This window comes from Natator depressus, chromosome 1 (genome assembly GCF_965152275.1).
Source record: "Natator depressus isolate rNatDep1 chromosome 1, rNatDep2.hap1, whole genome shotgun sequence".
Classification (NCBI taxonomy): domain Eukaryota; kingdom Metazoa; phylum Chordata; order Testudines; family Cheloniidae; genus Natator; species Natator depressus.
The window spans coordinates 329,040,826-329,067,422 of NC_134234.1; the positions used below are offsets into that span (position 1 = coordinate 329,040,826).

The 26,597-nt window shown below is 40.5% G+C and overlaps 1 protein-coding gene across 1 annotated transcript in view; it reads right to left on the bottom strand.

Annotated features, from left to right (window-relative positions):
• Positions 1 to 26,597, bottom strand: part of SEMA3E (semaphorin 3E) — a 269,325-nt gene that overhangs the window by 90,574 nt on the left and 152,154 nt on the right. Inside the window, exon 3 of the mRNA XM_074942565.1 lies at positions 4,367 to 4,527. Coding sequence (XP_074798666.1) covers positions 4,367 to 4,527 — 161 coding nt within the window. The remainder of the gene's footprint in view (positions 1 to 4,366; positions 4,528 to 26,597) is intronic.

Below are 26,597 nucleotides of genomic sequence, written 5' to 3' on the forward strand. Positions count from 1 at the left end.
AGAGTCACCACTTTCAATGTACAGTTTTTGTTGCTACACTCTATACAGTAATATTTCATAATGTTTTGTAATAGTCCAATTTTCAGAAGTTATTAAGCTAAATATTCCAATTTTTGCCAAAAGATTTCTGACTATACAAGTTAACTATACAGGTCTATAAGGAGGCATTTAATTTCTCCTGCATTACAGCTGGCGGTCTTCTCCATCAGATAGTAGAGGAAACTCAATATACGTTCTCTGATTTGAAGGGAAATCCATGCACCAAAGCATTTTGTACTAATTCAGTACAACTGTGCCCACTTAATATCCAAAGACTTTAAACACTTTTCCATTGAACACCAATTTGAAAATCACTTGTTTCCTGCTCTAAACATCACTTAGGATAGAATTCAGCTCCCACTGAGGTAAATGAGAATTTAGCTATTAACCTCACTGAAGGCAGGTTCAGCCGCATAGTGTCAATTATTGCAAGGAAGGCCAAATGTCACAAGTGGCTTTTCAGTTAATCTATGCTATAGAATTTTGTTTCATTCCACTTTGTATGGATGAAAAATATGTGAAACAATAACCTGGGTGGACTAGCCTGATGATTTCACTTCCTAGCACTTTAAGAACTGGAAACAAAAATGTCTCCACTTCGGGTGATACCATTTTCAGCTCAACGAAAATAAGATTTCTGCTTGGAAATTCACAGGTAACATTTTAAAAAAAACAGTGGGAAGTGACTGTTGACATTAAGGTTTGTCAGTATTCCACTCACAGATTATTATTTTATCTGCTAATAGTGAGATGAAAAGATAGGAAAAGGCTACTTTAAAAATATACTTTTCAAAGGAATAAGCACTTGGAATGGTAAGATTGCACTGACACCTGGGCTATACTCACACTTGGTTTAACTCCACATAAAGCAACCACTCTGAGCAAATTCAGGCAGAGGAAATGTTTTAATCAGAGCTGGAACCATGCCTAGTATCTCAGAACAACTCCCTCACTTCTTCCAAAGTCTAGGTCAGTTTGGGGAAGTCTTATGATCTACAGATTCATTTAGTTTAAGGTCAGAAGATCATATAGTCTGATCTCCTGTATATCACAAGCCAATTAAGTTTCACCCAGTTACCTCTGTATTGAACCCAATAACTGGTGTTTGTCTAAAACATACCTTCCAGAAAGGCAACCAGTCGTTAAACCTTGATTTGAAGACTTCAAGAGACGGAAACTCCACCACAGTAATACAAATAATACATTACAGCACACAGGCCTCCTCTCCTAAGATTTGTTAGAAAATGATAGGCCTTGTGGGCTTTGTCTCAGACCCCAAATGTGTGCAGAGCTGGATGCAAAAAGTGGTATCAAGGGGAATAAGAAATCCCGGGACAGTGAGGGTCATACGAGGGAGGCCTCACAAGGTATACAGAAGCATCTGAACACTTGTACCATTTTGTGAACTAGTCCTGTGAACCTATTGACATGCACCTTCCACTTCTCAGATCACCGCTTCTCTACCCCCTGTTCCCCCCATCACTCCCCAACCTCTGCAGAATACCATGGCATTCTCCAGACAAGGTCCAGAACACTAGAGTATCACCACTGGAAGCTGTAGTGTTCAGAATTATTTCTGTAGAATACACTAACAATTTTAACATTTTTTATAAATGACAAAAAACAGCTGTGTGTGACCTGTAGGTAGAACTCACTCCTGAAACCAGGGCCTCATTATGCTAAGTGTTGTACATAGCCATAAAAAGAGAAACACCTGGTCTAGTGAGTTTACAATCCAAATAGGTAAGACAGTCACAGGTAAGAGAAAGGAAGTATCATTATCCCCATTTCATAGATGGAGAACTGAGGCACAGAGAGATTAAATGACTTGCCTAAGGTCACATGGGAAGTCTACAGCCTGCTGGGGTTGAACCAAGGTCTCCTAAAGAGACCTCCTGAGAGCTTGTTGTTGGTTTTAATTGTATTGATTCTTAAAATGATGTAAAAGGTGCCCAAGACAATAAATGAAGATGTTTTTAATGTGGTTAGAAACAGAAATACATTCATACGTGGTCACTTACAGGTACAAATGTACTCTACACTGCAGGCTTTTATTTGAAATTTGGTGGCGTTAGGGAATCAAACTCTGGGGAACAGAATAGATGTCTTTAAAATGTAGGCTCCACAGAGTGCACACCCCAAATTCTCCACCAATTAAATTATTTTAGATTTGCTGGATTATTTTGGCAGTCAATAAACAAAAAAATTATTTTACATCCACCCAGTACTTTTTGCTTTTCTCAGAGGAGCTCCTTATGGACTCATCATAGCTGAATATTCTAAGGAATTCTTGGCTTGTTTTCTGACAGAGGGGATACACCTGTGATGAAAGGGGTTTTGTTTTGTTTTTCTAGATAATCCACAAGTCTCATGGATCTATAGATTTAAGGCCAGAGGTAATAAAAACTCTCTTCATATTCCATGGTATAACACTACATGGGGAACACAACAACAAAATTCTTTCACAGTTTTTAAGGATACCAAAGACAAAAGGAGATTTATGAAATGTGGTCCAGAGTCACTAGCTTTAAAACATTTCCCTGCTGCTTCTGGAAACTTGTCCCTGTTACAAGAGATAGGACTGAAATAGATAAATTTGCCTTTCCTCTTTTTTTTCCTCTTCATAGTATCAGTTTGGAATGCTAATTATACTCTCTTTGGTTTATAACTATGTCTTAGATAACTTCAATGAGTGTTTGCAACATGAAAGAACAGTTCAATGGCTAATTAATATGTCATTAATTACAGCTTGATGAGGTCCTTAGGTAGGAATGCATGGACCGGATCACTCAAACTTCACTCTAAATTTCTAATGTGAAAAAGTCTGATGAAGTTCCTTTCACCTACATCTTTGCTGATAAAATTGTTGGACCTAGCAGCAGTCAAAGTCTCTCTACTCTGCCCTCTCGACTTTGGAGTGGATATCTGCAATGCACTCTAGGATAACCGACAGGAAAAGCCAAAGAGCTCATGAAAGTTGAATTCTGAGGAGCCGAGCCCAGTGAGGTCATGTTTCCAAATATGTTCAGTCAGGCTGAACATTTATTCCAGGTTCTGATTTTTCGCATATCATTAAAAAAAAATTGCCACTAATCTGATATACCCTGTGCACAGGCCTCCAGACAAAGGGTGGAGTTTCAGAGTAAATGGCTAAACTTTCTTTTAATGTCACTGGAATGAGAGCCCAAAGAGTGTGTCCAGATAGGACAAGATGGTTAAGACGGTTGGACAGAAGCACAAAATGTTCTATGCTGTCATCGTTTCTTATGCTGATTTACTCTTAATTGAAAGATTGGTTATTTTATAGAAACAGACACTTCTTAAATGTTTTTGTATCCCTGGACGCTACTCTGATTACAGGATATGAGCAATTTCTACCAAATGCAAGGGCAGTTAACGCCCATCTTACAGTGGAAGAGTAAGGCCCTGTGTGTATCACTGTGCTTTGTGGAGTCCTAGCATTTAATTTCCTACATAGCCGAGTTAATACACGTCTCCTGAGTATTTGCATCAGCTGCTCATTGTCTAAGGGTTGGTACACAATGGAAATCAGTTAAAGATATTTTTCTAATGGTGTTGTATTTATTTATTTTGAAGTGAATTTGATGCTGTTGAAAGGGGCCAGATTTTAAAATCCTTTATCCACAGAGCAGCCAAGTGCAGTGTGGACTGTGGACCTGTCCTTACACTGCTCTGTCAATGTGCTTCCAATCTGAGCCTCAGGGGTCAGAAAGGAGTTCAGTCTCCATCCCCATTCATTGGAGGCCTCTCCACTTAGACTGCCACTTAGACTATAAGCAATGTTTTTGTAACGTGCAAACCTTTCCAGTAGAAACCACCAAGTCTTCTCCCATAAACCACTGAACAGGCTACAAATGATACTAACTTTCAGTCACTGCTCACCTGGATTAGCTTTGAGCCAGTGACTTAAAGGCACACAGTCAACTTGAAATCTAGGCCCCTTCCAATTTGTGTATTTCTGTGGTTTTTGAAATGCTTTCCCTTCCCCCCATTGCTGTGGGAAAGACTACATGAGGGAAACAGTTAACTCAACTGTAAACAAAATGCTGTCGAATGCACAAAATAAACAAGCTGAAATAGTGTCAGAAATATTTATTTCCACCAATCTCTTGCAGGTCAAGTGATTGTGGGTATTAATTTAGTTTAAAAACAAATAAGAGAAATTTCAATTTTAACTTGGTGTCCCTTTAAACGTGAAAACATCCACTATCCCATTTCCAGTCACCTGAGCCATCCAAGTACCCCAGCCCTGGGAAGTTATTCTCATGCAGAATCACATGCCATGCACTATTTTATGTTTCCGCACCTCTCTGTAGTTCTCGCTGACTCGGTCCAAGCTGAGAGAATACACAAGATCCCTTCCTCCCACAAACAGTCGCTCTTGATATTCATCCAGCAGCATTGTGTGAAGACCAAGGTATCCAGATGGGCTATGAAAGACTGATGTCCTGTTTAAATCCCAGAGCTCTGAAATACAACCAGTGTGCATGATCAATACCCAACAACTTAGTTTCAAGACTTTGTTTTTATGTTTTTCCAGGGAACGAGGTAAAAGGTTTTGGGGACATTAAGATATTCTGAATCTTAAAAACGCCTAGTAAGAAAGAGACACAGAACACTTGGGAACTATTTTCAAAACTGTCCAAATGTCCTGGAGATCTGGAAGTGGATTTGTACATTGTAATCTTTGTGCTCAATCTACCATGTGACAGAAAAACAAAATGTTTCCTCTTTAGCATTTTAGAAAAGGGAATCAACTCTTTAAAACATTAACTGCAAATGAGAAAAGGGGGATGAATCAATGGAAAGTCATTTGCCAGAAATTCAGACTCTGGTGGATAAATTATCCCAGCCTTCACTTCCCCCCACCAAGCTGCATGTCTGTTAAGCCCCTAATGATAAGTAAGTATATTCTTAGTCACTTCACAGTAACACTGCCTCCTTTCATCCCTTTCATGTTTTTTTTCTGCTGAAGGCCCAACTCAGCTCCCATTGAATTCAATGGAAATTTTGCCACTGAAATCAATGAGAGTAGCAGACATCCTGTACCCTATATGTCCACATTTTCAAAGGCAACTATGGATTTTGGGTAGCTGCCACATGGTGAGTTGACCTTTCAGGAGGGCTGGGGCTAACCTACTCCCTCTCCCAGGCTCATGCTCCCTCTCTCCTGCTGAAGGGAATAAGTCCTGGGGTCAGATGATAGAAGATTGGTGATTCACGGTACGTATAAATTGCACAAAATAAAAATATCAAAAAACCCACCCATGGCCATGAGTCCCAGAGCCCAGGTCAACTGACTCGAGGCTCAAGGCTCACAGGCTACGAGGTTAAAAATAGCAGGGTAGACATTCCCACTTGGGCTACAGCCAGGGCTCTGAAACCCAGTGAAGGGAGAGGGTTTCAGATCCCAGGTTCCAGCCCAAGCAGGAACATCTGCACGGCTATTTTTAGCCCCATAGCATGAACCTGAGTCAGTTGACTCAGGCTCTGAGACTTTCTGCTGCAGGGCTTTTTGTTTGCCTGTTTTTTCAGTATAGACGTACCCTCAATACCAGGTCTACTGGGTTAAAGAGCAGCCTGAATTCAGGGAGAGAAGGGAGCAGAGAGGCCCTCCTTAGATCCCAGGCAGATGGCCTGGGGAGTGTAATCCTGCAAGGAGCACACCAGGAAGGCTGAAAGCCAGGCTGCTTGAGGAAAGGCTCAGCAAAAGGGAGCAGAGAGACTTGTTTTAATGCCTAGAAAGAGGGCCTTGGAATTGACACCTTTAGAGAGCAGATCAGGCTCTTGCTGGGGAAAGGGACCTGTTTATAGGTGAAAATTGTGCTGAATTGGTTTATTCTGAAGAAGTAAAACTCAAGCCTGAAAAAAGGACTAAAATACTGATGTTGGACAGTCTCATGTGGAGAATTAAGCTACAGTAAACTAAAGCCACATTACTTCTGAATGAGAGCATCCACATGGGGGTGAACATACTTTAACTTAGGTGCATTAGCTTAACATCTTTAGTTAATTTGTTGTAACTTTCCTGAATGTCCCTGTGTAGAAGAGCCTTTTCATCATGGCTAGTGTTATATTACGATTAGAAGTGGGTTATTTTGGTGGTGAAATGTCGGAAACCCTGTGCTGCATTGTACCTGATCTGCATGGACAGAAAATTTCTCTCTCCAAATGAAATCCTTCAGAAACATTCAATCTATATATGTCTGTATTTATATAAGAAGCAGGATCAAACCAGAACTGCAAATACAATTTTTGTCTCAAACAACCACTTCCTGCTTTTCCTTTTCAGTGATAAAAACCCTATATATTCTTTTTTTGACTCAGCCTTGGGGTGAGAGAAATGGAATTTTAACGTTCTGGTTATACACTGGTCAGAAGAAGATCCAGAGATATCTTTGTAACACTCTCCTGATTTACCTGCACCTTGTCCTGGGAGCAAAATTCTCATAACAGAGACATTATTTCACTTGACAGATATGCCTCTTGGTTAGGTCTGCACAAGAAGTCAGAGTGGACTGGTTTTCAAATGTGAGTGCCAAAATAGGATGAGCTATCTACATTTGGGCATTTAAATCGACAGACTGGTACATAAAACTCAGTCATGCCAGGTGCATCCTCATCTCTCATTGAGATGTTGAGAGAGTTTAGCATCTTTCAAGATCAGGCTGGGGAAGAGGGAAATATATGCACCTCCTATTCTACTAATCTGGACGTCTAATTATGAGAGGTTTGTCCTATATGTCCTATAGGCATCCATATTTAAAAATTGGTAGCCCTGGGCCAAATTCATCCCTGGTGTAACTTTACTGACTTGAATAGCTCTAGGAAAATTTGTCCCCTGTGTCTAAATGTGTTTATAGCGGACATCCAGAAGACACGTATGCTCCTCCAGGTCCCATTCTCACTGATTAAAACAGCCATAAAACAATAATGGACTCCAAAAAGCAAAAGGTGAGAGTGCAAAAACTTTATGAAACAAGCTAGAGGAAACTGGTGTGAAGTCAATAGGGACTGCATGCGTGTAAATGATGGCAAAAATTTCATCCATAACCTTGTAATGTAGATGGACCATAGACTGGTGGCTCAACACTAGGTAACACTTAGTCAATTAGCAGAGCTTCCCATTTGGTGGCTGGACCTGCTCTATATGAAAATTCAATCAGGCTCCTTGTGTTGTATATGGAGAAGCTACTACGTACCATGTGAGCTAAAGAGGAGCTTCCCCCCTTGATAAGCCAGTATAGATGCCAGAGCTAAAAGGCTTTTTTCTATGAACCTACACCTCACATGGATCTATAGACATTTAAAAGATACTCCATTTGGAGAGGAAGGACTATTTCAGGAGGCTGTATCATTTAGTGTTTAGCACAGAGGACTGGAAGTAAAGCCAGTTAGCTTCCATTCCCATCCTTAGGCAAGTCACAACCTCAATGTGTCTCAGTTTAACTATCTGTAAGATTAGTAGAATGCTACTTAGTTATTTCAGGCAGTGTAATTAGCTCATTGAAATCTTTAGATAAAAAGTATCATATAAATGCAAAGCATCATTACTGCAGGAACAATATTTTTCTGCTTCCTCTGGGCACACAAAGAAATGGTTGTTTCAATATTTACACATTCCTAAATTGACTCTGTCAGTTCACTTACCAATAAAAGGCTTAGAGCAACTATGGGCTCGTAGACTATATTTCATAAAAGAACTACAGTATCTGAAATTGAACAAAACTTGCCAGTTCCGTGCTCACTGTTTTCCATGCCCATCCAATTCTGCAGGTCTGTCCTCTGCCTTCCAGACACAAATTGGCAGATATTCAAGGCAATCTCACTTGCCAAGTTCTTTCTTATAACAAACACACTTTTTATGAACTGATTCCGATTATTCTCCCTTGTATGTGAGGATAATGATAAATGATGAGATGTGCTGGGCCTCCAGCAGCTCTCTTCTTTCTTGGACAGGACACTGTTGGCTACTTGCAGAGCCATACCAGGCTATATTCACTATGGCTAATTTCTGCTCTGTTTTAATGCTCATTTCCCAAATAGTGTCTATCCTTCCAAACTTCCAAGGATTGTGCTAGAGCAAATATTTCTCCTACTAGAAGAATGAACTTGGGAACTATTTGATTTTGACATCTCCAGTTTTTAAATTAAAACACTTTTTTTTTCTTTCAGCAAAATATGCTTGGTGTTCTAAATACAGAAAGCTTCTTAAAGGTGGTGATTTTTGAGTGCATAGCCAAAGCATGCTGCCACCTAGACTAATCATTTACCCTGATACCCAACCCTCAAAAGCCAATCCCCCGGTGCAGACCCTCTATATAGGCTTCTGTTGTTAACCATAAATACTGATTGTTCCTTGTTCCAGTTTGTACTTTGTTAAGGAGGGTGACAAAGCTACAGAAGCACATGGCTTTGTGTAGCATTACATCACAACCACACAAGTCTATCGCTCACCTCTTTTGCCTTCTCAAAAAAATCTTCGGTTCCCTCTTTACATTTTTTGCAGAAATACAATCTTACCTCCCACATTACTTAATTCTGCCGCACATTCTTCCAGTGAAGATGCTTTCCAGATGTGGGACATTGACAAATGATTCTGACATGCTGAACAAGCTGAGTATGCAAGGTGAACCTCTCAGGCCTGCTTCATAACAAGTGGCAACACTTAAGGTTGCCATGTGTCTCAAACAATAATGTAATAGATTCTCTAATGTAATCTATGATGTCCATGTAATGTGAGCAGACAATCTGAATGACATTTTATTTCTTTAACTATCAGTTTAGCTGTGGACTACAAATATTACAGCTAGCCAGCTTTGGCAAGAACCTGGCAAAACACAAAGGAGTATGAATTAATTCAGATTTTTGCTACAGGTAAATTCCAAAATTTGCTCACTCCTCTTGCCAAAACGAGATGTATGAAAAGGAGAGAAACCAAGACAGAGGGATAGAGAAAGATCCTGAGAGACTTGTAACACAAATGATTACCGGATGAATCAAAAAGTCCTTCTGGATAAGACTCATTAGACAACCTTCAAATTTGAGGACAACCACCTACTAGTGGTTTTAAGAAAAAAGTTCAGCCAGTCCTCAAGCCTATAAAAGTCAGTTAGTTTCTCTGGACGTGTCATTCTTCCTGATTGGATGGTAACAGTAAAATCAGCCTTCATCCTCAACCCATCAGTACTTTAGAGCAGATGATTATACACAGGAACCACAACTAGTAATCCATCACCAAAATAAAAATATCATCTTACAAGTGCTTGGATCAGTCTGACAAGGTTGGGACCCTTAACTGGCAATATTCCATATAAAATTGATAACAGGAGGCACAGTTCTTTCTCCCTGGGAAACAAGGAATCTTGGCCACTGAACATGAGCTAGTACATTAGTAATGTCATTCTGCCTCCCTGACCTACCCATAATCTTCAAAGCAATCCTGCTTTTAAACACTGCAGATGAACACTTGAAGCTGCATCTCAATGATATTTATTGGGCTAGGAATAGCTGTACTGTTGCCTAAATAGCATATCAAAGGGGGAAAAGATCCTTCTTTTCTTACCCACCAACCTCTACGCTTTCACCTCAACCAGAGTTGAATCAGAATGAATCACACCAAAAAAAGAGATAACTTATGAAGTCGCAGATAGTGGTATTGCTGAAAGTTACCACTCTGTTTTTCCATACACAAAAAGAATCCGTATACTTTTTAGTCTGCAATACTTAAATTTTCAGTTAATGTGCAAAATAGAAGTAAAAGCCATTGTGAGAGAGTGCAGTGTGGAACTCTGCTAAAGTATGCAGCCACTTTAACCCACAATATGGCAGCCAGGCAGACTCCTCAGAAACTGGATAGAGCAATAAACAGAAAGCAATATCCTAATAGCTGCAAGAAACATCCTCTTCAGTTATACTCCATAACTGGGATAATATAAGCTCACTTTCATAGCATCAAGGATTTAACTCTTCCTATTTATGAATGCTAAACAGGAATTAATAGTCAGCTAATATGCAAAATGGGGAAGATATTTCACCTTTCAGCTACCTTTTATAAACACGGGGGTGTGTGGGTGTGCATGTGTGTGAAAGCCTGGCCCCGCTGAAGTCAGTGTGTGTTTTGCCTATGATTTCCATGGAGCTAGGATTTCCCCTAGATCTGTTATGACCAATACAGCTAAGGACAGTAACAAACTAAGGGACTTGAGTCAATTGTGGACATTCACAATTTGTCACTCTTCCCGGTTATCACAGCGCTACAACATTCAAATGTCCTAGCAGAAAAAGGTATTACATTGGTTGCCACATCAGATACTTGTAAACCTACAGTCCTAATGTAGACTAAAAGGAGGCCCATGACTCAATCTCTTTTTAACAGCAGATGATCCTGGCTAAGAAGCTCCATTTGGAGAATGCACTTGTCCCAGTCAAAAGGGATAGATCATTGATGTCCATGGATGATTCTTCCCAGGGAGGAATCAACTTTCTTCTAGACACTTCTTTGGAATTTGTGGATTTGAACATGAAGCCTGCAGTCAGAGTACAGCAAACATCAGAGGGAAAAATAAATCCCACAAACACAACTGCAAATACAGACCTTCCCTTATCTGTACAAACCACATTTCATAAAAATCTCTGAAATTAAATAAGGTGATTATTGTACTTTTAGATGGTCTAAGTGCTTTACGGAGAACAGAACTTTCTCCTTATCTTTTTACAATATTGGACAAGATTATTACTGGTGTGATCCTATTCATGTAACAGATTGCTGGGTACAGTTTGGGTTTTTCCCCCTCCTAATTTGGTTTGGTTGCAAATATTCAATAGAAATAGAAATCAAACCTTTAAAAACATGAGATGCATTTACATAGTTAAGCTTGTTAGATTGTGCTCTGATCTCATTAAGTAGCTGTTCGTGCTTAAAATTAATCTTTCACTTTTTTCTCTGTCTTCTATTTAGTTTATCTTTCTTAGTGATTGTAGTTCATATTCAGGAGATGGCACTGTAACTGATCTATTTTTATGTCTTATGCAATGGAAATATAAAATATTATAAACCTGCCAAGATATATAGTACGGATACTACATCCACTCCTATAGAAACCAAAGTGTACGCTCATGTAGAATTCTGGAGTAAAGTTCCCCTTCATAGCTTTCCATAGTGAAGCTATAGCTCCCATTAAAAATAACAATATAAAACCATTAAACGGGCTGTAAACATAGAGATTTTAAAATTTAATCAAATGAATATATGCCAGTCCAATAAAATATTCTCTAGTCGTCAATTTTATTTCATTCTTTTTGAAGAGAAATTCAGTGTTGATATTTTGCTACTTAACATCAACTCACTGTAACGATGGAAACTTAATTTTAAAAAGGGGTGGGGGGTTCTTTTCAACTAGTGGAAAGCATTTTCAGTATCTGATTTTTCAATGGATTATAATGACACTGAAGTAATGCATGTTTTAAACAAGTGACAGTATAACACATTTGGGATAAATTTTTGACATGCACCCATGCTCCTCCTCACTTTATTAATGATTAAAGTTAGATTGTCTTGTGTGACCATACTGATATTTTAGAATGATAGAACAGTATGCTGGAAAAAAGATCAAATATGCTCTCTTTTAATGCACTTAATGGAAGGCATTGGTCTGATTCTGATCGCCTTGGTTCTGGTGCAAATCAGGAGTAATTACACTGAAGTAAACTGAGTTACACTGGTGCAGAACTGGTGTAAATGAGGCTAGAGCCACACCGTGATCTTAACAAAAAATAAGGAAAACAAGGCACGAAGGTATGTTTTGTCAGACTATTCGTACAACATGCAAATCACATTGTTCCAATTTGATACTGTCAGTGAAAGGTTTGTGAAAGAGCAAAAACTTGGAAATTGGGTAACTGAGTAGGTGGATAGATACAGCTGGTGAAAAGATGTAATATGAAACAAAAATATAGTCATCATGGGGGAAATTGTGGCCCACAGAATTAAGAGTTTTGCCGTTGGTTTCAGTGGGGCTAGAATTTTCCCTCCGCTTACCCCCCGATCTTGGTAATTTAAGAGAAATGACAACGGTGTATATTGTAACAAGATAAACCACCATTATATATGCAACTGGTTGGGCATAGGGCCAAATCCTTAGCTAGTGCAAATGTACAAGTCCATTGAGCTCACCAGCTCTTAAGCTTTCCCTATAGCTTTATATTTCATTGTACAGAGCAGTGGTTCTCAAGTAGGATTGCCAACTTTCTACTCACATAAAACTGAACACTGTTGACCCACCCGTCCTCTGAGGCCCCACCAATGCCCTGCCCCTTCTCTGAGGCCCTGCCCTTGCTCACTCCATTCCCCCCTTCCTTTGCTGGTTGCTCTCCCCACCCTCACTCACTGGCTCATTTTCACCAGGCTGGCTCAGGGAGCTGGGGTACATGAAGGAGTGAGGGTGAGGGCTCCAGCTGGGGATGCGGGCTCTGGGGTGGGGCCAGAAATGAGGAGTTCAGAGTGTGGGAGGGGGCTCCAGGCTGAGGCAGTGGGTTGGGATGTGAGAGGGGGTGAGGGCTCTGGCTGTGGGTGCGGGCTCTGGGGTGGGACCAGGGATGAGGGATTTGGGGTGCAGGGCAGGGCTCCAGGCTGGGACTGAGAGGCTTGGAGGGTGGGAGGGGGATCAGGGCTGGAGCAGTGGCTTGGGGGGCTGGAGCAGGGCGTTTGGGCACTGGAGGAGGGTCTCATGGGTGCAGGCTCTGGGCGGCGCTTACCTCAAGCAGCTCCTGGAAGCAGCAACATGTTCCCTGTGCAGCTCCTATGCGGAGGTGCGGCCAGGAGGCTCTGTGTGCTGCCCCGTCTGCAGACACCGCCCCGCAGCTCCCCTTGGCCGCGGTTCCTGGCCAATGGAAGCTGCGGGGGCAGTGCTTAGGGTGGGGGCAGCGTGCGGAGCCCTCTTCTGCCCCTACGTGTAGGAGCCAGAGGGGGGACATGCCAGCTGCTTCCTGGGAGCCTGCGCACCGCTGCCAACCACACAGTCAATGGCCTGGTCAGTGGTGCTGACCGGAGCCTCCAGGATCCCTTTTTAACCAGGTGTTCTGGTCGAAAACTGGATACCTGGTCACCCTATTCTCAACCAGGGGTCGGGGGCCCCCTGGGGGGCCACAAGCAGGTTTCTGGAGGTCCGCCAAGCAGGGCTGGCATTAGATTTGCTGGGACCCAGAGCGGAAAGTTGAAGCCCCCCCACATGGGGCTGAAACCCAGAGCCCTGAGACCCACCACCCAGGGCTGAAGCCAAAACCTAAGCAACTTACCTTTGCGGGGCCCTGGGAAATTGCCCTGCTTGCTACCCCCTAATGCTGGCCCTGGCTTTTATATGCAGAAAAGCAGTTATTGTGGCACAGGTGGGCCGTGGAGTTTTAATAGTATGTTGGGGGGGGGCTCAGAAAGAAAAAGACCCCCTGGTCCAGAGTTCATTGCTTGTTTGTGGTTGGGCTAAAATCCTCTGCTCAGCAACCAGCCTGAGGATCTAGGCTGGATACTTGTGAACTACCCAGGAATCCTCATCCCCAGGCTGCAAAGAGGGAGATATGTCTCGCTGCAGCTGCTATTGCACCTCTCATCGCACGCGCTCAGCTGCCCCACACGCTCCCTGCACACCAGTGTGCAGAGTCCCCGCACTGCTGGCCTCTATGCCACAAAGCTGTGTGCACCCGTTGTGCAATCGCCTCAAATGCTGCTGCACGGTGACTCAGGCATTCCTTGTCTGTAGACTGTGATCTCTTTGGGGCATCCGCCTGTCTTCCTACATGCCAGAGAAGTGCCTAGCAGGCTTTTGGATGCTGTTTCTGACCTTGCTTTTATTGGTATTAAACCACTGTAACTTGCAATTAACTTCTCCCTTAGGGCTTGATCCAAAGCCCTAGGGGAGTCTTTCCATTGACTTCAGTGGGTTTTGGAATTGACCCATGAATCAATGCAGAGGGGAGAGGAATCAGACCAACTATAAATAAGAATAATAATAGCATCTTATTTTTTTCCTGTGACTCCTGTGTTTTTAAAGTGCAATTTTTTCCCCAGAACATGCTTGTAATGAATTGGCATTCACAGCCAGCATCGGGTTGCCCAGCCAGCTTTACTTGTTTGTTGTTGGAGTTTTCAAATCAAGCTTCCTGCAGCGATTCCACGCTTATTTCCAATTAGCTGGCTGTTTCCTGTGCAGTAACAGATTGTTAGCCCACAACATCTTGCTCCGTTTTTGGACTCATTTCAGTGCTGGACAGTAAATGCTGGCAAGCGATCAAACCAAGGCTCCATAACCACAACATCTGCACTGATCATCCAAGACTCCAAAGATTTTGTTGGGCTGCAAAATGTGCCTCTTCCCACAAAACATGCCCCAACATCCCTCAGTGTTTGTCGTCAATAACCGTGGAATGAAATATATGAGTATTGCAGGAGAATGTGGACCAGATTCTTAACTGGTGTAAATCTGCATACAGACATTTACCCTACACCAGCAGAGATCCTGGTCCATGGTATTTGGATCTTGGTCCCGGCTCCAGCAGTTCTTATGTGAGCAATCCTTAACTTCAATGGGACTGCTGGCCTGGGCATGGTATACTCACATGAGATTGAGAATTTTAAAGTTGGTCTCCTATTAAGCAGGGCTGCAGGGTTTTTTGGGGGCTTGGGGAAAAATCTGAAACTGAGATCACTCCCACCCTTCCAAAAGGAATCCCGCCAAGGGGAGGCTGGGCAGATGAGTTTGGTGAGTGAGCCTGTACTTCACCCACCACACAGAAGTAGTTCATCTGCTATCCCATGGCACTGGGCCCTGCTCCGAGCAATGCTACCTGGAGTGTGGGGTCGCAGTGCCACTCAGGTTTGGCCTGGTCACCCCTCTGTCATGGAGGAGGGGCCACCAGACCAAACCTGAGTGGCACTGTGACCCCGCGTGCCAGGTTAAAGCTTGATTTGAGTGCCCTCTCAAACAGTGGCCAAGGGCAAACAGTCCCTCCCTCACCTCAGCTCTTCTTTCTCCTTACTCAGGACAATTCCACACTGACTTCAGTATTTAATGATACTTACTTCTTTTGTAAAGCACTTTCAGATGTATGGATGATATATAATATATAAGATGTAGGTATTTATTTATTTATTATTAGTAGTAATAGTAGGATTTTTCCAGAGCAAAAAGTGCAAAATAGGGAGTTTCATACCATTAGTTCCTCCATGGTTATTCCTAAAAAGAGTTTCAATACAAACATAAAAGTGAAAATATTCGTATTTTATTGTTACACCCTGGTGGAGTACAACTTGAAATAGTCCTGGAGAACATTATCTAACTGTCCTATCAAAGCAAAGCCAATGTTTTTATTTATAAATATTATATGGCACTGTTTCTACTGAGCGAATCTACTAAAAATAAGTTAAAATGTCTTAAATTATATTTAATTTCTTAACAGTTTAACAGTTGAAAGAGAAGATTTATAAATCTCTGTGTTTTAGAAGGTACACATGGTTCAAATAAGTAGAGCACTTTTCTGATCAAACACAGACAGATCGACCTCTTGAAGTCTTGATTTATTAAGGTGTACCACTCACTACATGCTTATTACCAACCAACCAAGCACTGGTAGAATTCTTCCTATGGAGATATCCAGTGTTTTGACAGGAAGAGAATCCGGTGCTTTCATTTAAAATAAAGATGCCAAATAAGTTAGCGTTTTAGGCTATTCAAAATGACTGTTAAATTGAATTTCCTTTGAAAGGATGGATAAAAATAATCTATCCCAAGTGATTTTCATGGGGCATACACTCTTGAACAGGATGGCATGTGATTGACAGCATAAGCAAGGATATCTGGAACCATCAACATGATAAAAAACAGAAGAAAAGAGAAAAGAGGCATTGTAGGGAAAGCAAAAAAAGAGGGAAAACTGAGAAGTAAAGAAATAAAAGATGAAAGGAAATTTTCAGCTTAGCTTCTCTGCCAAATCAATTACTCACAGCAGATGCAGAGTCTGATATAATATTCCATAGGTGAGTTAAAAAAATCCTTCTACACCACAGACCCCAGAGTAAGCCTAAGCGCTCATAAGGCTGAGCACAATATCTGTAAATATAAGGTAAATAAATGGCACCATGTGCAACCAATATTTTGTTGCCCCTGGAATCTGCTCTTCCTAATACAACAAAATAACTGTGTTCGAATGCTCCGGTTTAGAGTAACATGAAATAGGCCAGAACCTCAGCTGCTGCAAATAATTGACTTCAATGGAGATACAATGATTTTTACCAACTGCGGTTTGGCCCCACGTTTTCATCTCTTTGGCTACCCTTTCTGGCTTGATCCTGCTTTCCTGACACACCCAGAACTCCTATGCCTTTTAATAGGAAATCTAGGTGCCTAAGAAATACATAAATCAAGGCTTGTTTGTTAAGTCCAATTTAATTAGATAGTTTTCCATGTTAAATAAAGCCAGACGAAGGTGCTTACATCATGCACTATTTTTAAGGAAGAATCTATATTAAGGTACATTTAAATACAGGCTAAAGATATATCCCTATATAGGACAGGTGTTTGTAATCATGAAGCTCTTTTTTAAGCCATCATAAGAAATGTATTATATAGCAAAAACCTTCTTTAAGAAACCATTTCTTGTCTGATTTGTTTTCCCAGATTTTCCCCATATATACATAATTATCTGCAAAGTATTAGGAAAGTTAAATATTTTCAGAGAGAGAAAAAAAACCCTTTTTGTGAGTAACTAGGGACAACTTTGAAGCCTTTCAAAATGTCGATAATGGTACGCAAATATTAGCAGTCAAGTGAATGGAGACATTTAAAATACTTCTGCCATTTGACTTGGACTCTGCAGATCTTGACAATGTTAATGTTAGCTAAAGTAACTGGAGAAGGTATGTCAACATTAGGCAGCTATTACTGGTCATATAACAATTGTGAATTATATAAAGCACTACACAGGTACCCTAAGCCTTCACAGATGATTACACACATTTTTATTCACACATTTTCTATTCCTCTGTTTCTGGTATGCACGGAAAAATAGGGAACAAAGGCTACAATATGTTCAAAGTATGCCTCGCCATGCTTTAGTTGCTGAAGAGTCAAATACAATTAAAAACAGTTTGGGCTCCCTTACAATTTTTAAGAGTTCATCCCGAAGCTGGGCTTCCACTCCTAGCTTGCAGTGTAATCATCATAATAAATTTGGGGTCAGATTTTTCTAAAACATCTAAGAGATTTAAGAATACAAGTCCCATTGCATTTCAATGGAATTTGTGTTCCTAAATCCCTTAAATGCTTTTGAACTCACCCCTGCCCAAAACCAATACAATGAAAGGCCCTCTAGTCTGCACAGAAACATGTAATCTAAATTACAAGTACATGTTTGTATGCCCTCATCCCACCTGATAGTAACCATAAAGAAAGAAAGAGAAACACAGTTTCAGAATTACCCTGTCCTGTTTAATTTCACAGTCTGTGTATAAACACTGTGCACTTTCAGTGTTCCTTCAATACATCCCTCTTTATTGTATCTGTATACAAAGGCATCTTTGTTTTAAAATATTTGTGTTTTATTTTAACAGCAGAGATGCAATGATTTTCTTGGGTCACTATGCCTTCTGTTGTTACAGATGACTTTATGCTAGGTAGAGCATGAAATATTTACCTGGGTGGCCTTTAAAATAATCATTTCTCATAAGGACTCTTGTTTTACATCCCACGGTATCTACAGAAACAGAGCAGCAGCATTGCAGCTTCGTTATTATCATTTATATTGCAGTAGTGCCTAGAGGCCCTCAACTAAGGTCTGGTCAGATTCCACTGTGCCAGGTGCTGCACAAATATAGTAAGGGACAGTCCCTGCCTTGGAGAGTTTACAATCTGAATAGAGGAGATGGAAAGAAAGTGGGGGAAAGGAAGTGTCATCTCCATTGTATAGATGGGGCAGTGAGGCACAGAGAGAAAAAGGTTTCTGATCTCACTAAATCTCACTAAAGTAAATGGAATCTTTCCATTATCTTCAATGGGTGATGGATCAGGTCAAAAGTAACTTGCTCAAGATCACTCTGGAAATCTGTGGAAGGGCAGGGAATTGGAACCCACCCCAAGTTTCTGTTCAGTGTCTTAACAACAAGGCCAACTACTTGCTATCAGAACTTGCTTTTCAGCAAACACTCACAGCTTGATATGCAGTCAGTACATTCAAAACATTCTTTAAAGTTCTAGAGATCTTACTGGTTGTAGTGCTATTCTCCCATGTTAAAACCAGGGAATATGTCTGAAAGCATAACTGTCTTTAAAATCAGAATCAACTTTTGAAGCGTGCCCACTGTATGACGACATTTAGCTAATATATATGTGTTTGATAAAAGTAGTATGCTAAGATGGGGGGGAAATGAGACACACTATGAAAGAACAACTTGTACAAAAGAGTGTTTTTTCTCATTATTGTAAATTGGTTGGACTACATGATGCCTTCCAAGCGTACTCACTGAAACTGACAAAGTGCCTGAGTCTGTCCCCACTAGCTTCATGGTTAATAGGAAACAGTTCCACAGTGAAATTAGTGTTAATTGTATTAGGCTTATATTTGCCAAAAGCTGTTATACACCGATCTTCTAGCAACATTTGACACAGGAGGTAAACTGAAACTCATATTTTGCACAGATTTATAACCACTGGATTATTTGAGGGTCTATTAAGTTTATAATTCATGATGCATATTGCTCCAATATTTATACTGTGAGATGCAATTATTCATCCATTATGTTATGAAACAGATGCAAACTATACATCATGTATTGTATGAAATAACTTGACATTGAATAATATATTTATCCAAACTGTCACAAGTAAGAATCCTTAACTCGGGGATGAACAGTTCATATGCATGCATTATTTAACTGAAAGCTATTTAATTGTTTATGTTGTACTCCATTAATATTTTAGAGGAAAATGTTAAATTCAAGTAGTTCTGCCATTTGATAGGGGAGATTTTCCCCTTATTTCAGGAGTTAGGAATTGGGAACATTATTCTGTTTTTGGGTGTGAGGTTGCTGGTAACATTTTGCACACTGAAGTATGGTGTGAAGGGGGCTAGAAATAATTTCACTACAGAGGCAAATTTAAAAAAGCAATAAAAGCAGAGGCTAAATGTCCATTTGTGTGAATTTAAATAATTTCCTCCAATGCAGTAGGTCCTATTTGTGAAACCCTTATTAACACTGGTGAGTATGTACTCATGGAAACAGTTGCTGACTTCAATGAGATCATTTGCCTGAGTATGTTCTTCTGCAGGAGGCAGGCAGAATTTGGTTTTAACTGCTAAGAACTATAAGGGGCGGAATAGTTAGTGCTGTCATCTGTGCTTCATCTCCCCTTGACAGGGTGAGACCATGGCCTCCCACTTGATATGTTAGTGAGTGCTGGCAAGGTAGTGCCAGAGTGGGGGAAGTACATCATACCTTTCTAAAGCAAAAGAGTTACCTTCTGTTCTGGTAAAATCAAGGTTTCGCAACCTAGGTGCAGTCATCAGCTATATGACCACTATCACTTGTCATATAAGGACTATAGGATGAGGGTCTATATCATTTTAGCTAATGGGAGAGGTTGAAACACTATATCTACAAAGTCAAAGTTCCCCTGAGCCAATGGCTTTTCGGGCTGACACGCTTCAGTTTCAGAACCAACAGTACACAAGGGAGTGATGTGGCCAGCATCACATCTAACTGCCTTTGATGGCCCTAGCCTGTTGGATCAGGTACCCATTTTTCAGTTAGGTCAACTGGAGGGGACTTTTCAGTGTGAGATTGAGCAAAATGCAAACCCACAACCTTCCCCGCACCACAGCCATCTCTACAACCTCACCGTTTCTGTCTCTTAAGACACCTGCGGCCTATTAGTGCTTCGTGCATTTCTCGCTCTTTCTACTCCACTCGAGTCCTTTACCATGGCAGCAAGCCCCTCTATCTATTAGATGGCCCGCTCTTGAGCAATCTGAAAGACAGATTCTGGAGCTGGACATTCAATATAAATATAGTAGTTCATCCTTAATGTATAGCGTGAGCCTGGAGATCATTTTTGAAAAAGGGGTACCCACTTAGGGAAGAAGGTTTGGCCTGTTCTGATTTATAGCACTGTAAGAGTCTCTTCGCATTGCTTTGGTATAGCCAGCCTTTTTCACAAGTTCCTATGCTCAGCTTTCCTGCTCCACTTTAATTTAAATAACATCACTGTGGGTGGACTGCCCAAGCATTGCAACCATTGATATAAGCTGATTATTCTGGGCTTCCCAGTACAGTTTCCTGGGTGGACAGATGCCTATTTCCCCAGAGAGAGGCACTGTGCATTCTGAAGTCTGTCAATGGACTTATCCTTCTGGACAGTCCCCACCAACTCTGTCAATGGACTTATCCTTCTGGACAGTCCCCACCGACTCATGTTGCTGCTTAAAACCCGCATGCTGCTGCTGCTGCTCAGAAGATGGCATTCCTGCTCAGAGTCAGGAGGGTGCTGTCCCCATGAGGGAACATTTACAGTTGTAAAATAAATGTACTGTTCCACTGTGGCACACAGTGGCCACAGTTCTGACTTGGCATGTTCTGCCCCTGTTTTGCACTGGTGAAGTCAATGGAGAATCAGGCCCGATGTAACATTAAGAGTGGCCATGATAGCCCTCTACAACTATCTGCAGAAGGCAAATGATGCATCAAGGAATTAGAGGAACTGTTTAGGGTGGTCTAAGGCAGGATAATTAGACATAAAGACAAGGAATAATTGTCCTGGCAGTCAGACCTATTAGTTGTGATGCCTTGTTAGGAGAGAGAATTAAAACTGGATGAGCTGAAGCACAAGAAAACATGATGTAGGCGACAGCCATGCACTGGCAAGGAAAGGATCAGATGACCTAGCTGGCCATTTCCAGCTATAATTTCTGTGATATAATTTACTCTTTACACACTAATGTGGATATCTGAAAGTGGTGTTCAGGGTATTAATCTTGCATTATTGGCTGGATTTATCACCTCTATGACAAACAGCGATGAGGCCAGAGTGCAACCTACACACCGCACACAGTCCATTTCCCAAGGCAGTTCAAACGGAGATCTGAGGAAAACACCCTGGAGCCCACAGAATGTGTAGGTTTATATTATAATTTGTGTATGTATATTATAATAACTGATGTCAGCTATTTTAAAATAAGGCTCTGTTTTTCAAAAAGGGCTACTTGCCATCTCAAACAACACTCTCAAAAACCAAAAACAAATTAACAATGAGAATGTAAATATAGTCCCTGTAGTAAGGGTCTAGTTCTTCAAAGGATCATGGGCCAAATTTCCATCTGGGGTAAGCGAGTGCTGCTCGATTGACTCTAACCACACCAGAGTGGAGTTTTGTTCTAGATGCATCCCCAGTGTCCCTATATTGCAGAAAAGAAAAATCTTTTTAAAAAGTTGTCACATTTTCTGTGTGACTCCAGCCCCAGTGCAGGTGTTACCACAAATATGGCCACAATCAATTGTGCTATATAGTTACCACCTCTTCTGTTCCTGACAGAGTCACATATTCACTCCACCCATGGCAACTACCAACTATCTAGGTTCTTACATGGACTTCATTACTATCTGAACATCTCTCAAGAATTAAAAATTGTCAGTTATATCCATCTCTCTCTCTCTTCTGTAGCAGCAGGTAGGGCTATGTTAAGTGATTTAATTACAGATATTAGTATCTTCTACATCAATAATGCACCTTACAATATCTAACAGTTTGAAATGTACATCTCAATTAGTCTGAAATAACCAGAATCTGTCATTGTCCTGGACAAGCTGCAAAATTGCTTCTATCCTGCACTTTTGGGGAGAGTGAAAAGGTTGGGGGAGTGCGGGGAGAGATGTCCTTTGGGAGAATAGCGTATTTCTTTTCTGGTGGGTTCATATTATTTTGAAGGTGGGTTTCCAGCAGGAGAGCAATGTTATGGATTGGTTTGTTGTTGTATTGTCTTGGATTATAGCACCTAGAGTGTTGGATAGTGCTTTGAAATAATCAGTGCAGCTAAAGTTTCAAGTAATTCTACCTGCCTCTGTGCCATTTCCCACCCCTCCTCCTCTCCTGTATCACATTCCAATTATAAGCATTTATACATCCACATACTGCAATATAAGCAACAGCCCTTTAAAGCAAATTGTGCTTCTTGAAATACCAGTCCTCTATGTCAAGCGAGTTCCAGCAAAGACATGCAAGGAACCTCTTTTTGTTAAATATTTACTTTATCTCCCTTTTTACATTCTTATGTCACAGGTTTTTTTTTAAGTAGCATTCAAAAAATAAGAGGATCATATATCCAGATTATCGCTGTAAAGAAGTCAAAAGCTTTACCACACAAGGGTTCCTGTGAATATTTCCTTTAAGGGTGATTCTTGTGGACTCATCCTCATCCATCTCCCATCACCACCCAATTTTGGCTTTGAGTTCGAATCCCAGAACTCCAAGTGAAACACAGTTGAAATCACTGAATTTCACCATCATGCCACACATTTTGCAAGATTTCATTTCTGTTGCAAAACAGTCTATTAATCCAGGTATACTTTAATCTTTATCTGCGTACTCTTGAACCTCAATGGGTCTTTACGGGAAGAAAAAAACGCATGATCAAGTTTTAGTGTCTATACCAAATCCAGAAAACAGGTGACCTTGGCAGTGTGGTGTCTATGGTTCATTGTGAACTTTTCATACAGTTCTACTCCCACCTCTGTAGGGAAGAGATTACAGTTGCTGTGGATGGCGGCAGGGAAACTGTATAGCAGCAATAAATAGCATAAATTGCATCTCACTGTAATCTGCTGAATTAAAAAAAAAGGCCAGATCTTCAGCTGGTATAAACTGGCACAGCTCTATTGGCATAAATGCAGTTACACTGACTTCCACCAGCTGAGAATCTGACCCCCATGCGCTATCTATTTCTGTTCTGTTTTTATGATCTTCTGAGCATAAATTACATAAAGTGTTCTCCAGCTTCAGGAACCAGAGGATGCAATGCCAACAGCCATTCCAGCCTCTTGTGCAGCCATTACAGCTAATCAAACAATTTTGTAATGAATTAAAATATTGTAATCCAGCCTTACCCACTTTGGCATGAGCAAAATGGGAATTACAAGTGTGCTAAAGCCTTTTTTTTTTTTTGTATAATTACAGAGCACGGTGAAGGGGATCATATGTTAAACCAAAGATCCCAGGTTCAAACCTAATGCATTACATACGTATTAAGGCCCCAAACCTACAAAAAAACATCAGTACAGGCAGACCTGGACTTGTGTTAAATGCCACCGAAGTCAATGTGCTCCAGGCAAGCGCAGGAGTTTGCCCGCATGGATGCTGGAGCACAGTAAGAACTTTAAAGCAATAACACTACCCAAATCACAGAACGATTAAAGAAAGGGAAAATATTTGAGGAAATCAAGGTTGTTTTTTTCATGTCACATTAAAAAAAAGTCAAATATGCACCTGGCACATGGGCATTTGAAAAGAATAAAGTCTTCTAAGAAAGAATTTTTAACAGCATTATTTCTGCAGGAATATTTCTGCTGGGACTACAGAAATCATCAAATGTGCCTCAGTTTTAAATCTTGCACAGATGTAAACTGTGCTGGCTTCTAATGTCCATAATTTAATTTAACTCTTGGAATGTTGCAGTTGTGTAGAGTAACTGATATACCCTTTGACTGAGAAATAACCAGGCCAAGTAGCTTATAAAATTTTCTTTCCTTCATAGTCTTCTTATTGTAAAAAAGAATCAGTCTCTTGCATGAGGCTTTATTACTGTATCTTTATAAGAAATGGTATGCAGAAAGAAAAGGTCTGCCTTTTGTCTTTCCTTGTTAAGTGGAAGTTCCCTTCCAGTAGACTTACAGGCTTTATTTATTATAAATTATGAACAATACCTTGCAAACGTACATTCAGTTTCAATGTGGGCTGAAAGAAAACCTTATGGCACTGTGGCCATTTTTTCCTTCAATTTTTATCACAATATTTAATTCTATTACTATTATTCTGAGTAGGAGATTGATGTGAAATTTGAATAAATTGCACTTGAGGTACTGTTTTGCTATCAATAATATTTATGCAGGAAATAAAGTAGTGCTTTGTTTAACAATAGCACGTACCATGCTATGCAATGGCAGCAAAGTTTTGCAGAATGTCTCATCCTTGTTCACATTAAGTAGTATTTTCTTCTTGAGTAGTTCCATTGGCTCTAATTGGACTACTTGAGGAATAAGGCTGTATTTGGTACAAGTAAGAGTGACACAAGCTAGCTTATTATCGTCTGGTTGAAAAAATTTTGACTGAACAATTTCCCATCTGAAATTGTAGCTTTGTCAAAATCTACATGTATTGTGGGAATGCATCAATTCTGATGACTGTTTCAACAGAAAAAAAGTCAAAATGAATTGTTTTGACTTGCCTATGTCATTTTGATAATGTTGAAATATTTCATTTCAATAATGTCTAAAAGGTTTAGCTTCAATAAGCTAAAACATTTCATTTTGACTTTATTGTTTTGATTCATTTAACCTTGTATATAATATTAATTTTAATATTATATACATGTCAAAATGAAATGGTTCCTTAATTACATTATTTTTAATATTATATATAATAAGGGCAAAAACCGAACATTTGACATTGTCAAAAATGAAACATTTTGATGGTTCTGAATCAAAATTTTTCAGAATCTTTGTTCCATAGGAAATGTCAGCTTCTCCTTCTGATTCAAAATAATTTTTTCCCCTGAGATGTTGGAATTTCCTGGGGAATAAAAATTTCTCATTTCCAACCAGTTCTAGCCATTACCATTAGCATTTTTCTGTGCATTTTCTGTGCAGTTCCTGGAGTTATGTGATTGTTAGACTCTGTACTTTCATTAAAAAAGTAACTTTCTATCCCTCATAACTGCAGACCAAAGCCTGAAAAATTTTAGCCAAGTGAATCCTAAAGGCTTAAATGCCAGAAAACAAATAAAAAGAACTCCAATTATTTTTTTTTAAATCTCATGATTTTTAGAGCCTGATCCATGATTTCTTTTAATATGTGGAGTTGGCAAATTTTGAGGATATAAACTGTGCATTTGCCTTGTGCTGGTCCTCTTCCAATCAGAAGCGCTGTATTCATCAAAATATGACTGTGAGGGTATTTTTAGAGTCTGTTTAAAACTGTAGCTGGAAGGCAGGTTGGGAGGGGCTGGAAAAGGCTGCAGGCAGAAGCTCTAGGGTGAAGTAACTCCAGGAGTAATATTGCTTTCCCCATTCTGCTAAAGTTCCTTGTTCAGTCTTAGAAGAAAATATCTCTTTCTATGGTTCTTTCTACTGCTGTCATATGACAGTTGCTAGTCAACATTGGGGCTTGTTTTTATGTATTTTAATTAATAAACTACATTCCTGTTTGTTAAATTCTGGGCCGTAGAGAACCACAGTATTCCCAGAGCTCAGTTTTGCCGCCAAACCGGCAAATATGAAATTCAGAGCTAAGTCCAACATATTTATAAATATCTGTTTAATGCTATTTGGTACAATATCAACAATTAATTCCAGAAATTATTAGTTATTTATTGACTTAAAATTTTAATCAATAGGAATGGAATGCTATTTATTCATTAACATTTGAATATACAGTAACTCCTCACTTAACGTCGCCCCAGTTAATGGTGTTTTGTTGTTATGTCGCTCATCTATTAGGCAACATACTCCTTGAAAGTTGTGCAATGTTCGCTTATAACGTTGTTTTGCAGGTGGGGGCTTGGAACAACGGTGGGCCAGCAGCCCCGCAAATAGTTCCCCTCCACACACACCCCAGCGCCTCCCACCCGCAGGCTCCGCTGATCAGCGCCTCCCATCTCCTGAACATGGCAAAGGAGCTCAGGAAGCTGAGAGAGGGAGGGGGGAGGTGCTGATCCACGGGGCCCACAACCAGGCAAGAGGTGCTGGGTAGTGTGTGGAGGGGAGCTGATAGGGGGGCTGCTGGCCCACCCTCGTTCCCAGCCCCCACCCGCTAGCTCCAATGGGCTGCTCTTCCAGAGAATCCCACAAATAGTGGACAAAGTACTGTTCTAGCAGGCAGCGAAAAAAAATTCCCTGGAACCTAACCCTCCCTATTTACATTAATTCTTATGGGGAAATTGGATTCACTTAATATCGTTTTGCTTAAAGTCGCATTTTTCAAGAACATAACTACAACGTTAAGCGAGGAGCTACTGTAATCTGCCTCCTCCCTGTGAATAATTCAAGACTGATATATGTTCAAACACTTGTTCCTTGTGATACATTTTAAATATGTATGTTTGCCTTCCTGGGAGAAGATTGCTCTCCTCAGGAGCATGGGGTGACTTGACCTTAGGCCTCATGACTTCCCATATACTTATGATGTGTAGTTATCTCAAAACAGCCACACACTCTGTACTACTTATAGGTTATGTGTGTGTGAATGGTTGTGTAGGGCTGAGTGTGAAGGGAAGCCTGGTTTCACTAA